This window comes from Callithrix jacchus, chromosome 17 (genome assembly GCF_049354715.1).
Source record: "Callithrix jacchus isolate 240 chromosome 17, calJac240_pri, whole genome shotgun sequence".
In the NCBI taxonomy this organism is placed as follows: Eukaryota; Metazoa; Chordata; class Mammalia; order Primates; family Cebidae; genus Callithrix; species Callithrix jacchus.
Genome location: NC_133518.1, coordinates 35,313,178 through 35,328,826, shown reverse-complemented (window position 1 = coordinate 35,328,826; position 15,649 = coordinate 35,313,178). Strand labels below are relative to the sequence as shown.

Here is a 15,649-nt window from a genome sequence, read left to right as displayed (position 1 = left end):
GCAGGTTCATCAATAAACAAAATAGGTAAAGATCCCTGATGGTAAGCAGCTTACATTTTAGTAGAACTTAATTCTAAGTTCTTTACTTTCTTTATCTTTATCACGAATTTTTGTTCTTATCATTATTTTCTTTCTTTTACTTTGTCTAATTGTATCGCTTTTCTTTTTCTAGTTTATTGAACCAAATGCTAATTTTTTTCTTTCTAGTATATGCATTTAGGTTATAATTTTTTCTACAGAAGTAACTCACAACTGAAACTCACAACTTTTCATAAGGAGTATTTTTATTTTCATTTGACTTAAATTTAAAAGTTTTCATTTTAATATAGGATGTTTCTTTATCACTCTTAATGCTTCACTCCATGTGAAGGGGGAACTCAGTTACTATAACTCTTAGCCCTTCTCTACCCGTTTACTCATTCCACCTTAGAGGAGATAAAGTATCTTATCGGTGTGGTATGACTTAGGAAGAATAAATTGGGCACACTTGGCTCAGCTGCACCATCTTTGTTTTGTGATTAACCAGACTTTGGGGCATAAATATTCATTCAGCTCCTCCCGGGCTGATTCTGCCATTCTTCTTCAGGGTGTGGGGAAGGCCTACTTCATTCCAAAGTTGTCTTTGTCTGTGTCTGAGTGGCTAAGGCAACCTAATAATTCTATTGCTCAATAAAAAGTTCTGTTTCTTGCACAGGGATCATTCGAATCTTCTCTGTACCATTCCAGTTTTAGTAAATGTGCTGCTGAAATGAGTACAAAAAGTTCTAATTCTTTCTTCAGTGAGTGAGTTGTTTCACCTTCCTCCTTCTTGCCAGTTCATGGTCTTATTTCTCAAGTTTAGAAAGCAGGTGGCAAAGGGGCATGCTGATTAAAACGCCCCCTCAGAAATGTAGATATTCATTGTGATTTGTTCTGTGACTTATGAATTATTTCAGTACAGTTTTACATTTCCAAAATATGTATTTTTTTTCTGTTGATTTCTAATTCAGTTGTATTGAGGTCAGCAAACATTGTATGTTATGGATTATTTGGTTATTTTCAAAAACCTCTTTTGTGGCATGGTTTTCTGATTAACTTTTGTAAATTCCCTGTGTGTGAAAAGATTTGTGAAGTGCAGTTGTATGTCTATTAGTTCAAAGTTGTTAATTTGTTTTGTCTAGTCTTTTTTAAAAAATATTTTAACAGCTTTGTTGATATATAATTCATATAACTTAAACTCATTTAAAATGCACAATTCAATAATTTTAAGTATATTCCCAGAATTATGCAACCATCACCACAATTGTTAATAATTTTGGGTATTCTTTTTCTATTTTCTGAAGCAGTGCTAAGAATAGAACAGTATTATGAGCCACATTTTATTGTAATTTTAAATTTTCTGGTAACCAAATTTGAAGAGTTAAGAAAAGGAAACATGAAATTTTTAATACTATATTTATTAACCTAATAAATCTAAAGTATATAACAACATTCAGTTAATACAAATATATTTTTGCATTCTTTTTGTACAATGTCTTTGTAATCTGGTGTCTATTTTACACTTAGAACACATCCCAATTCAGACTAGCTGTGTTTCAGATGCTCAGTAGTCACATGTACTTGGTGGCCACCATATTGGACAGCACAGGTCGATAGTCTTCTAAAATTTTTGTGTGCTTAAGCTATAAGTTGCCAAGCTTGTGAATGTATGTATTCCACTATTTTATTTCTAGATGAGTTGTTGTTTTTGTCATTGTCATGACTCTCTTAATGTTGCTTTTTGCCGTAAATTCTATTTTGCTTGATACTCTAGTTTTTCTTTTGCTTACTATTTTCATGGTAGATCTTTATACCTTTATTTTGTTTTATTCTTCATGTTAATTTGGTTATTTTATACAGGGTCTTGTTCTATCACCCAGGCTGGAGTGCAGTGGCACAATCATAGTTCACTATAACCTCAACTCACCCTCCCACCACAGCCTCCTAAGTAGCTGGGACTAGAGGCACACATCACATCACCATGTCCAGCTAGTTGTTTTTATTTTTTGTAGAGATAAATTAAACAGGGCTAGTTTCAAACTCCTGGGCTCAAGCAATCCTTCAGCCTTGGCCTCCAAAAGCACTGGAATTACAGGTGTAAGCCACTACACCTGATCCTGTCCCTTTATTTACTTTTATTTTTGTCCTAATATATCAGTCAGTTTTAATCTTGTATCTCGTAAATAACATATGATTGGAATTTTTTTCTTACACAATGTAATACACTCCTTTTAAAAATTAGTGAATTTAATCCATTTAATATATATTGTTATCACATGTATTTTGATTAATTTCTGTTGTTTAATTTTTATTCTGTTTTTCTTCTTTGTAAATTTGCATTAGTAACTTTTGCTTTATTTTTCCTGTTGATAGGAAAATTTATATCATATTGCTGTTTTTTCAGTGCTTACCATTAAACTTTAAAAAAAACTTATGCAGGGGTGATTTGACATAAATTACACATAATTAAATTGTACAGTTTGGTAAATTTTGACATAGGTTTATATGTCTCTATATATATCACATATGCATATGTATATTACATATATATCACATTTATATACCACACTTACCATACATATGTAACAGGTATGTATGTAATATGCCTGTGAAACCACCACTACCACAATCAAGATAATGAAATATTAACCACCCTAAAAAGTTTGGCAGTGCCTTCCTTCCATCCCTTCCAACTTTTCCTTCATCGTTGCCTCCCCACCCTTCTCCATGATCAGGCAACTACAAATCTAATTTTAGTCATTATAGATTACTTTGTATTTTTTACAGCTTTATATAAATGGAGTCATAAAGTCTGTACTCTTTTGTGTCTGCTTTTTGTTACCGTAATTATTTTGAGATTTATATATGTTATTGAGTGCATGGATTGTTTATTCCTTTTTATTGCTGAGATAGATTTCATTGTGTGAATATATCATGATTTGTTTACCCATTTACCTATTGATGAACATTTGGGTTGTTTCTAGTTTTTGGCTTTATTTCTATAACAAATAAAGCTGACTTGGACATTTGTTATATGGAAATATGCTTTCATTTCTATTGGGTAAGTATATCTAGGAGTGGGACAGTTGGGCACAGGATAAGTGTGTGTTTAGATTCATAAGAAATTGTCAAGCTCTTTTCCAAAGTGGTTGTACCATTTTACAATCCCTCCAGTAAGTGTGTGAGAGTGTTGGTTCCTCCACTTCCATGTCAACACTTGGTATAGTCAGTCTTTTACATTTTAGTCATTCTGGTAGGTGCCTTGTATTATATTATTTGTGATTTGAATTTTTGTTTTCCTATTGACTACTGATGTTGCACATCTCTTCAAGAGCTTATTTGCCATTTGTATGTCTTGTATGGTGAAGTATCTTCAAATATTTTGTCCATTTGAGAGTTTTTTATATATATATATTCTGGATAGAAATCCCTTATGTATACAATTTGCAAATATTTCAATCTGTGGTTCATCTTTTATTTTTAATTTTAAAATTGTATTTATTTATTTACTCATTTATGTTTTTTGAGACAGGCTCTTGCTCTGTTGCCCAGGCTGGAGTACAAGTGGCACAAACATGAATCACTGCAGCCTTGACATCCTGGGCTCAAAGGATTCTCTCACTTCAGCCTTCCAAGTAGCTGGGACCACAGGCACATGCCACACTGTGCCAGCCTAATTTTTTTCTTTTTAGAGATGGGGTTTCACTATGTTGCCCAGGCTGGTCTTGATTTCCTTGCCTAAAACAATCCTCCCACTTCAGTTGTCTTTTATTTTTTTAACAGTGCCTTTTGAGCAGAGAAGTTTTTAACTTTTACATAGTCAAATTTTTCCTTTACAGACGGTGTTTTTAGTATTTGATTTTTGGCCCTGTGGACTTCCTTTTAATTCTTGCATGCATAGCAATTTATAGTTTAAAATATTTTGTATATTTTATTCAGCATTTCTGAATATTTGTAGTGAAGGTGTTCTGCTTATTATTCTGCAGCAACTAATAAGTATATGTTTGAAATTTTTTTTAGTTGTAATGTATGGGAATCTTAACCTTCCAATTTTTTTTTAACCCATTGGAGCCTTTATAAATCTATAGTTTACCGTTTGTATTTTTGCAAGAAAACAGGTATACGTTATTTATAATGACTCTGTCAGTATAATCAAAGATAATCAAGGTCAATTAATAAAAAATTTAAGGGATAATTTATGGGTTAACTAATCACTAATGTAATTTAATGCTTTAATTAATAATACTATTGCAATTAGAATTTAAATGAATTGATTTGCAGTAGCTATCCAGAAACTTAAAAGATATTTATTATTTTAGTGGTCACTTTCTATCTGAATGTTTAATATCTGACTCCTTTGTTTTCTCTTTTATTTTCAGATCACAAAATTTGTGCAGGATAGACATAGAGCTAGAAGAAACAGACTTCGTAAAGATCAACTTAAGAAACTTCCCGTACATAAATTCAAGAAAGGTAAGTGAGTATTTGTTTTCTAAATTATCCTTAGTGTATTTAAGAATGCGTAGGGACTATACTCTTATACTACCTTCTGGGTTCCTGCCATCAACTGTGCCTAACACTAAGTAGACTTTCAGTTAATGAATGAGTGAACAAATGAATGAATGTGAAAGGTGATCTTTTGCTGTGATGACCCGGGGAAGGCAGGAGAGGGATGCACAGTCTGCAGAGAATTTAAAAACAATAATCAAACTAACCAAAATGTTATTATTATCACCATGTGCCATTAGTTCTAAACAATGTCAGTGGATAAAATATTTTTCTACACCAGGTGGACTTCTCCCACTTCCTCCTATTCTGTCTCCCATGATATAACACTGTATAGTGTTGTATTAACTAAACATATAGGTAGGTAGCTGTTATATATAATCACTTACATGTATCATCTTAATTTTCATGCTTTTATGAAATGTATACTATTATTATTTTCCCTGTATAGATGAGGAAAAGGAGGGTCAGGGACATTATGAATTTTAATATCACCTAGCCACTATTGACAGAGCTAGAGGAGAGGTGTGAATAGAATGTCATAGCCAATATAAATTTCCCCTACAGTGTAGTTTCTCTGTGGTTTAGTGAGCTTTTAGTGCAGATACCTGCTTGATAAATCATTTTGGCTGGTACTTCCCAGACTTCATTTTCATGTACTGGTAAAAGTGCTCTGTTTTTAATTCAGAAGTGAAAAAGTGGAGGGAGTGGAGGGAGAAAATAGAGAAAATGGCAATAAAACATAGTTCAGCTGCATTTTTACTTTTCAAATAATAAAATGTTTTATAAACCTGCCAGTAACCATTAACATTAAAAAATAGAACATTTAACAATAAAAATAGTAGGAAAAAGAATATCGTATTCAAATAAATAAATGAATGGACATTTCTAAAAATGCACTGCACTGCCATTATACAGTGTGGATTAGCTAATAGTTTTTTTTTTTTTTTTTTTTTTTAAGAGATGGGGTTTCACTGTGTTGCTCAGGCTGGGCTTGAACTCCTGGGCTCAAGTGATCATCCCATTTCAGCTTCTCATGTAGCTAAGACTATGGCATGTGGCACTGGGCCTACCTTGAATTAGTTAAAATTTCCACATATACCAGAACTAGTTTGAAGATTAGCTTTAGGAATTACTCTTTTAGGCTTCGCTTTGTATGTTTAAAAATATGTTTAAAAAGACCCGGCACGGTGGCTCACACCTATAATCCCAGCACTTAGGGAGGCCAAGATGGGCGGATCACGAGGTCAGGAGATTGAGACCATCTGGCCAACATGGTGAAACCCCATCTCTACTAAAGTACAAAACTGGGTGTGGTGGCACATGCCTGTAGTCCCAGCTACTCAGGAGACTGAGGCAGGGGAATTACTTGAACTTGGGAGGCGGAAGTTTCAGTGAGCTGAAATTGTGCCACTGCACTCCAGCCTGGCAACAGAGTGAGACACCATCTCCAAAAATATATATATATATGTTTAAAAAATGGTGATATTGTCCTGGATTTAAAGGGAATGCATGTTAAGAGAGAGATATCTCAATTAACTGTTAAAAGGATCCTTCTGCTGACATATTAGGAATAGGTTGTTTGAGGACAAACAGTATAAACAGAGAACAGATAGGAAAGTTATCGTAGTAATTCAGGTGTGATATAAATGTGGCTTGGGCTGTTATCAGTGGAAGAGAAAAAATCTTCAAATACTGGCTATGTCTGGAGATGGAATACACTGAATTTACTGATGAACTAGATATTGGGAGAGGAGACAAGGATGACTGCAGATATTTTGCTCTGAACAACAAAATGGATGATTCATCTACTTCAGGAAAGTCCTTAAATAGAAATAAGAATGGTTAATGTATGAGAGAGATTTTAGGGGGGAAATCGGAGGATTGGTGTGGAACATATGGAATTTCAGATACCTATTAGACATTAGAAATGAGTCTGGAATTTAAGAGAGGGGTCTGAACTGGAAATACTGGCACAAAGATGTGTTTATGTCATTAGACTGGATGAGATTACCAAGAAAATGAGTATAGAGAGAGAGAAGAATACCAAAGACACTGTGGGGCATTCCACCATTAAGCAGAGGAGGAAATCAGAAGTGGCAGCAGTGGAGACTGAGAAGGTGTGACCAATTACACAGGAAGAAAATTAGGACAGCATGATTTATCAGAAACCCAGTAATTCAGATCTATCGGGGAGCAAGGGATGATAACCTGTGTCATTGCTCCTGAAACACAAGTAAGATAAGAGCTGAGAATTGACCATTAGAGGTTATTGATGATGTTGATGAACAGTTGACAGAGTGGTCAGGCCAAAAATCTGATTGTGGTAGATTTAAGAGAGAATGGAAAGAGAGGAATTGGAAATAATTTTTGTAAGAAGTTTAACTAGAAAGGTGACCAAAGAAATGGGGTCATAGCTGCTGGTGAAATTTGAGTCAAAAAGTAACAGCATGTTTGTTTGCTGAAGGAAATTGATGATGTAGGTGACAGATGGGAGAGTTGCTGTAATGTTCTTGAGAAGGCAAGAGGAGATTGGATCTCTTGTTCAAATAGGTGGACTGGCCTTAGGTAGTATCATAAGTAGAATATGTGGGTGAAAAATCATGGTAGGTGGGTATTTGTAGTGGTGAGTCTGTAGCAGTCTTTGCTTTCTTATCTCTCAGGTAGGAAATCACCAACCAAGGGTGAGGACAGAAGAGGAGGTATTGGAGGTTTTAAGAACAGAAATTATAAAATATTATTATTCCAGGAGAGTAAGAGGAGGAATGGACTAGGGAAATATAATATGGCAGCCTGAACCCATTATGAACCTGTCAGTGTACCTGTTTTTCTCCATGGAGTGGTATATGGAATAGTGTTTATCATCACTTTTTCCAAAATGTGAAGTGTAACATTTATATAGGAGAGTATGTAGGATACATATTTCTAGAACCATCCAGTTCAAGAAATAGAACATTACTACCACCCCAGGAGCTATTATGTTCCCTTCTAGATAATCCTTTCTTGCCCTCTGGGGGTAATCACTATCCTGGCTTATGATAATTTCACTGCCTTTCTCAAGTTGTACCACATATGAATGCATACCTAAACAACTGGCTTAATTTTTGAATTGTATTTTTTAATACAATTCAAAAAATTGTATTCAGTATAGTAAGGCTGTATTTTTGAACTATATTTTTTCTTACCTCTAATTTTTTATGAAATTAGTACACTGTATTGCATATAGGTATGGTTCATTTACTTTCATTCCGTCGTATGAAGATATCCATTTTACTATTAATATACATTCTTTTTTTTTCCAGTTTAGGGCTATTATAGACCACACTTTTGAGAATATTCTTGTACATATATTCTGGTACATATGCACATGAATTTCTTTAGGATATATACCTAAAACTAGATTAATTTGATCATAGTATATATCTATTTTCAATTTTATTGGATAATGCAAAATCATTTCTAGAGTGATCAATGGTACCAATTTATTTTATTTTATTTAACTTTTTATTGGATTTTAGGTTTTGGGGTACATGAGCAGAGCATGCAAGACAGTTGCGTAGGAACACACATGGCAGTGTGCTTTTCTTTCCTTCTCCCCTTCACCCACATTTGTCATTTCTCCCCAGGCTATCCCTCCCCACCTCCCCCTCCCACTGGCCCTCCCCTTTTCCCCCAATAGACTCCAGTGTTTAGTACTCCCCTTTCTGTGTCCATGTGTTCTCATTTTTCATCACCCGCCTGTGAGTGAGAATATGCGGTGTTTCATTTTCTGTTCTTGTGTCAGTTTGCTGAGGATGACGTTCTCCAGATTCATCCATGTCCCTACAAACGACACAAACTCATCATTTCTGATTGCTGCATAATATTCCATGGTGTATATGTGCCACATTTTTCCAATCCAGTCTATTATCAATGGGCATTTGGGTTGATTCCAGGTCTTTGCTATTGTAAACAGTGCTGCAATGAACATTCGTGTACATGTGTCCTTGTAGTAGAACGATTTATAGTCTTTTGGATATATACCCAGTAATGGGATTGCTGGGTCAAATGGAATTTCTATTTCTAAGGCCTTGAGGAATCGCCACACTGTCTTCCACAATGGATGAACTAATTTACACTCCCACCAACAGTGTAAAAGTGTTCCTTTTTCTCCACATCCTCTCCAGCATCTGTTGTCTCCAGATTTTTTAATGATCGCCATTCTTTTTTTTTTTTTTTTTTTTTTTTTTTTGAGACGGAGTTTCGCTCTTGTTACCCAGGCTGGAGTGCAATGGCGCGATCTCGGCTCACCGCAACCTCCGCCTCCTGGGTTCAGGCAATTCTCCTGCCTCAGCCTCCTGAGTAGCTGGGATTACAGGCACGCGCCACCGTGCCCAGCTAATTTTTTGTATTTTTAGTAGAGACGGGGTTTCACCATGTTGACCGGGATGGTCTCGATCTCTTGACCTCGTGATCCACCCGCCTCGGCCTCCCAAAGTGCTGGGATTACAGGCTTGAGCCACCGCGCCCGGCCAATGATCGCCATTCTAACTGGCGTGAGATGGTATCTCAATGTGGTTTTGATTTGCATCTCTCTGATGACCAGTGACGATGAGCATTTTTTCATATGATTGTTGGCCTCATATATGTCTTCTTTCATAAAGTGTCTGTTCATATCCTTTGCCCACTTTTGAATGGGCTTGTTTGTATTTTTCCTGTAAATCCGTTTGAGTTCTTTGTAAATTCTGGATATCAGCCCTTTGTCAGATGGGTAAACTGCAAAAATGTTTTCCCATTCTGTTGGTTGCCGATCCACTCTAGTGACTGTTTCTTTTGCCGTGCAGAAGCTGTGGAGTTTGATTAGGTCCCATTTGTCTATTTTGGCTTTTGTTGCCAATGCTTTTGGTGTTTTGTTCATGAAGTCCTTGCCTACTCCTATGTCCTGGATGGTTTTGCCTATATTTCCTTCTAGGGTTTTTGTGGTGCCAGGTCTTATGTTTAAGTCTTTAATCCATCTGGAGTTAATTTTAGTGTAAGGTGTCAGGAAGGGGTCCAGTTTCTGCTTTCTGCACATGGCTAGCCAGTTTTCCCAACACCATTTGTTGAACAGGGAATCCTTTCCCCCTTGCTTGTTTTTGTCAGGTTTATCAAAGATTGTATAGTTGTAGATATGTTGTGTTGCCTCCGGTGCCTCTGTTTTGTTCCATTGGTCTATATCTCTGTTTTGGTACCAGTACCATGCTGTTTTGATTACTGTAGCCTTGTAGTACAGTTTGAAGTCTGGTAGTGTTCAAACTACCTCCCGCTGTGTTCCTTTTGCTTAGAATTGACTTGGCTATGCGGGCTCTCTTTTGGTTCCATATGAAGTTCATGGTGGTTTTTCTCCAGTTCTGTGAAGAAAGTCAATGGTAGCTTGATGGGGATAGCGTTGATTCTGTAAATTACGTTGGGCAGTATAGCCATTTTCATGATGTTAATTCTTCCTAACCATGAACATGGAATGTTTCTCCATCTGTTTGTGTCCTCTCTGATTTCATTGAGCAGTGGTTTGTAGTTCTCCTTGAAGAGGTCCCTTACGTTCCTTGTGAGTTGTATTCCAAGGTATTTTATTCTTTTTGTAGCAATTGTGAATGGCAGTTTGTTCTTGATTTGGCTTTTACGTTCCTTGTGAGTTGTATTCCAAGGTATTTTATTCTTTTTGTAGCAATTGTGAATGGCAGTTTGTTCTTGATTTGGCTTTCTTTAAGTCTGTTATTGGTGTAGACGAATGCTTGTGATTTTTTGCACATTGATTTTATATCCTGAGACTTTGCTGAAGTTGCTTATCAGTTTCAGGAGTTTTTGGGCTGAGGTGATGGGGTCTGCTAGGTATACTATCATGTCGTCTGCAAATAGAGACAATTTGGCTTCCTCCTTTCCTATTCGAATACCCTTTATTTCTTTCTCTTGCCTGATTGCTCTGGCTAGAACTTCCAGTACTATATTGAATAGGAGTGGTGAAAGAGGGCATCCTTGTCTAGTGCCAGATTTCAAAGGGAATGGTTCCAGTTTTTACCCATTCAGTATGATATTGGCTGTTGGTTTGTCATAAATAGCTTTTATTACTTTGAGATACGTTCCATCGATACCGAGTTTATTGAGGGTTTTTAGCATAAAGGGCTGTTGAATTTTGTCAAATGCCTTCTCTGCGTCAATTGAGATAATCATGTGGTTTTTGTTTTTGGTTCTGTTTATGTGGTGAACTACGTTTATAGACTTGCGTATGTTGAACCAGCCTTGCATCCCCGGGATGAATACTACTTGATCATGGTGAATAAGTTTTTTGATTTGCTGTTGCATTCGGCTTGCCAATATTTTATTGAAGATTTTTGCATCTATGTTCATCATGGATATTGGCCGGAAGTTTTCTTTTCTTGTTGGGTCTCTGCCGGGTTTTGGTATCAGAATGATGTTGGTCTCGTAAAATGATTTGGGAAGTATTCCCTCTTTTTGGATTGTTTGAAATAGTTTTATAAGGAATGGTACCAACTCCTCTTTGTGTGTCTGGTAGAATTTGGCTGTGAACCCGTCTGGACCTGGGCTTTTTTTGTGTGGTAGGCTCTTAATTGCTGCCTCGACTTCTGACCTTGTTATTGGTCTATTCATAGTTTCAGCTTCCTCCTGGTTTAGGCTTGGGAGGATGCAGGAGTCCAGGAATTTATCCATTTCTTCCAGGTTTACTAGTTTATGTGCATAGAGTTGTTGTAATATTCTCTGATGATGGTTTGAATTTCTGTGGAATCTGTGGTGATTTCCCCTTTATCATTTTTTATTGCATCTATTTGGTTGTTCTCTCTTTTCTTTTTAATCAATCTGGCTAGTGGTCTGTCTATTTTGTTGATCTTTTCAAAAAACCAGCTCTTGGATTTATTGATTTTTTGAAGGGTTTTTCGTGTCTCAGTCTCCTTCAGTTCAGCTCTGATCTTAGTTATTTCTTGTCTTCTGCTGGGTTTTGAGTTTTTTTGATCTTGCTCCTCTAGCTCTTTCAATTTTGACGATAGGGTGTCAATTTTGGATCTCTCCATTCTCCTCATATGGGCACTTATTGCTATATAGTTTCCTCTAGAGACTGCTTTAAATGTGTCCCAGAGGTTCTGGCATGTAGTGTCTTCGTTCTCATTGGTTTCGAAGAACTTCTTTATTTCTGCCTTCATTTCATTGTTTACCCAGTCAACATTCAAGAGCCAGTTGTTCAGTTTCCATGAAGCTGTGCGGTTCTGGGTTGGTTTCTGTATTCTGAGTTCTAACTTGATTGCACTATGGTCTGAGAGGCTGTTTGTTATGATTTCAGTTGTTTTGCATTTGTTGAGCAGTGCTTTACTTCCAATTATGTGGTCAATTTTAGAGTAGGTGTGATGTAGTGCTGTGAAGAATGTATATTCTGTGGATTTGGGGTGGAGAGTTCTGTAAATGTCTATCAGGTTTGCTTGCTCCAGGTCTGAGTTCAAGCCCTGGATATCCTTGTTGATTTTCTGTCTGGTTGATCTGTCTAATATTGACAGTGGAGTGTTAAAGTCTCCCACTATTATTGTGTGGGAGTCTAAGTCTCTTTGTAAGTCATTAAGAACTTGCCTTATGTATCTGGGTGCTCCTGCATTGGGTCCATATATGTTTAGGATCGTTAGCTCTTCTTGTTTTATCGATCCTTTTACCATTATGTAATGGCCTTCTTTGTCTCTTTTGATCTTTGTTGCTTTAAAGTCTATTTTATCAGAGATGAAAATTGCAACTCCTGCTTTTTTTTGCTCTCCATTTGCTTGGTAAATCTTCCTCCATCCCTTTATTTTGAGCCTTTGTGTATCCTTGCATGTGAGATGGGTTTCCTGGATACAGCACACTGATGGGTTTTGGATTTTTATCCAGTTTGCCAGTCTGTGTCTTTTGATTGGTGCATTTAGTCCATTTACATTTAGGGTTAATATTGTTATGTGTGAATTTGATACTGCCATTTTGATGCTAAGTGGCTGTTTTGCCTATTAGTTGTTGTAGATTCTTCATTATGTTGATGCTCTTTAGTATTTAGTGTGATTTTGGAATGGCTGGTACTGGTTGTTCCTTTCTATGTGTAGTGCCTCTTTTAGGAGCTCTTGTAAAGCAGGCCTGGTGGTGACAAAATCTCTGAGTACTTGCTTGTTCCTGAAGGATTTTATTTTTCCTTCACTTCTGAAGCTCAGTTTGGCTGGATATGAAATTCTGGGTTGAAAGTTCTTTTCTTTAAGAATGTTGAATATTGGCCCCCGCTCTCTTCTGGATTGTAGTGTTTCTGCCGAGAGATCTGCTGTGAGTCTGATGGGCTTCCCTTTGTGGGTAACTCGACCTTTCTCTCTGGCTGCCCTTAGTATTTTCTCCTTTATTTCAACCTTGTTGAATCTGACGATTATGTGCCTTGGGGTTGCTCTTCTTGCAGAATATCTTTGTGGTGTTCTCTGTATTTCCTGCATTTGAGTGTTGGCCTGTCTTGCTAGGTGGGGGAAGTTTTCATGGATGATGTCCTGAAGAGTATTTTCCAGCTTGGATTCATTCTGTTCGTCCCCTTCTGGTACACCTATCAAACGTAGGTTAGGTCTTTTCACATAGTCCCACATTTCTTGGAGACTTTGTTCATTCCTTTCTGCGCTTTTTTCTCTAATCTTGGTTTCTCATTTAATTTCATTGAGTTGGTGTTCGACTTCAGATATTCTTTCTTCTGCTTGGTCAATTCGGCTATTGAAACTTGTGCATGCTTCGCGAAGTTCTCGTATTGTGTTTTTCAGCTCCTTTAATTCATTCATATTCCTCTCTAAGTTATCCATTCTTGTTATCATTTCCTCATATCTTTTTTTAAGTTCCTTAGTTTCTTTGCATTGATTTACAACATGTTCTTTTAGCTCACAAAAGTTTCTCATTATCCACCTTCTGAAGTCTAATTCCGTCATTTCGTCACAGTCATTCTCCGTCCAGCTTTGTTCCCTTGCCGGTGAGGAGTTTTGGTCCTTTCTAGGAGGCGAGGTGTTCTGGTTTCGGGTGTTTTCCTCCTTTTTTCGCTGGTTTCTTCCCATCTTTGTGGGTTTATCTGCTTGTCGTCTGCGTAGTTGCTGACTTTTCGATTGGGTCTCTGAGTGGACACCCAGATTGTTGATGATGAAGTATTTCTGTTAGTTGGTTTTCCTTCTACCAGCCTAGCCCCTTCGCTGTACGACTGCTGAGGTCCACTCCAGGCCCTGCTTGTCTGGGGTGCACCTCTAGCAGCTGTGGCACAGTGAGGGATGCTACCTGTTTCTTTTTCTGCTATCTTTGTCCCAGGATGATGCCTGCCAAATGTCAGTCTTTTGGATATAGAGGGGTCAGGGAGCTGCTTGAGGAGAGAGTCTGTTCTTTTTAGGAGCTCAATTTCTGAGCTGTGAGCTCTGTTGTTCATTCAGGGCTGTTAGGCTGCTATGTTTGATTCTGCTGCAACAGAGCTCATTAAAAAAACCCTTTTTTTCTCAAATGCTCTGTGTTGGGGGGTTCGGGCTTTATTTTTGGATGTTCATTGAGGTGTCCTGCCCAGCTAGGAGGCAGACTAGCCACTGTTTGCCTGCCGAGGCTCCGCCCTGCTGTTGTGTGATTCGCCCTGTTCCTGCAGGCTCTGCTGTGGTCTTCGCCACGCCCTGCGGCGGAGTCTCTTTGTTGTAGCGTGTTGCCTGAGCAACGGCAGGCTGCGTCAGCAGTGGGCATGTATCTCAGTAGGGACGGGTTGCCTCGGCAACGGGAGGCTGCGTCAGCAGTGGGCATGTATCTCAGTAGGGACGGGTTGCCTCGGCAATGGCTGGCTGCGTCAGCAGTGGGCGTGTATCTCAGTTGGGGCGGATTGCCTCGGTGGTGGTGGACGCCCCTCCCCCACAGAGTGTTTCGGACCGTCTGCTCGGGATAGTTTGAAATAGCGGTTTTGTTCGTCCCACTGGGTACCCTGAACGCTCTGTCCCTGCAATCCCCTGGGCTGGCCTACTGTCCAAGTCTCGTTCAGTCTCAAGTCCAGCCCTCTCAAGTCTCAGGTTGCCAGTTCAACAGGGCACCCGGACAAGCGCACCCTGTGGGGATTGCTGGGTAGGGCCGGCCGCCGCCGCCCCGGCTGCCGGCTTCGCCAGGCAGACCTACTGCCTGGCGTCCCGTGTCTCCCTTACACTTGGGAGTTTCCCCGTTCTGTGGGCAACAAAGATCAGTCTGGAAATGCAACTCCGACTCACCTCTTTGCGGATTCAACGAGAGCTCCAATCCTGGGTTGTTCTCACAGCGCCATCTTCAAAACTGTTTGGTACCAATTTATACTCTGACCAACAGTCTATAGGAGTTCCTGTTGTTTCATATATTTATCAACATTTAGTACTGATGGACTTTTAAATTTTAGCCATTCTGGTGGGTTTATAACTCGTCATTTTAATTTTTATTTCTCTTCTTGCAATGAGGTTAAATATCTGTTCACATTATTTGTCAGTTGGAGTTTTCACTTTCATGAAGTACCTTTCGTGATAACATGCCGATATGTGTGCTTCATATGCGGGAGGAATTATTTATAAGTACCTACAAGCACCTCTGGAGGTGTAGTATATGGCAATTTAGTTCTTCAATAATTTTATGAATTTTAACTGACTTTCTAGTTTATGGACTAAAATTCTTGATTTTCATGGTAGTGTTCTGTGTTTTTAGAGAACTTTTTCTACCCCAAAGTCATACAGATGTTATTTTTGTATTATCTTCTGAAAGCTTTATATTTTTGCCTTTTGTGTTTAATCCACATGAATTGATTGTGTAAAACTGGAGTCCAATTTAAGTTTTTTTTTTAAATTTAATATTTTACATAAGGGTATCCAGTTGTTCTAATTGCTAATTATTAAAAATGAACTGTTCTGCAGTGTCACCTCTGATGTAAGTTAAGGTCCGCATATATGTGAGTTTGTTTGTGGATTTCTCTTGGTTTTATTGTTTAACCATGTATCAGTATCACGCTGTTTCAATTATAGTAGGTTAATGGGAAGACTTGATAGAGCTAGTCTTCACACTTTGTTGGTTTTTCCCAACAGTGTTTACCTATGTTTAACACTTTGCCTTTCCACTTAAAGGTTAAAAATCGACTTGTCAAGGCCACCGT

General features: G+C 37.9%; 1 protein-coding gene and 1 non-coding gene across 3 annotated transcripts in view; one reads left to right on the top strand and one right to left on the bottom strand.

The window, feature by feature from the left end:
* Nucleotides 1–15,649, top strand: part of RNF13 (ring finger protein 13) — a 183,667-nt gene that overhangs the window by 127,860 nt on the left and 40,158 nt on the right. For both annotated transcript variants that reach the window (XM_002759497.7, XM_035278324.3), the window contains exon 8: nucleotides 4,398–4,491. In XM_002759497.7, the coding sequence (XP_002759543.1) occupies nucleotides 4,398–4,491 (94 nt within the window). The remainder of the gene's footprint in view (nucleotides 1–4,397; nucleotides 4,492–15,649) is intronic.
* LOC118149037 (U6 spliceosomal RNA) lies at nucleotides 653–756 on the bottom strand. The gene has a single exon (XR_004736206.1). It is a non-coding gene; the product is annotated as a U6 spliceosomal RNA (small nuclear RNA).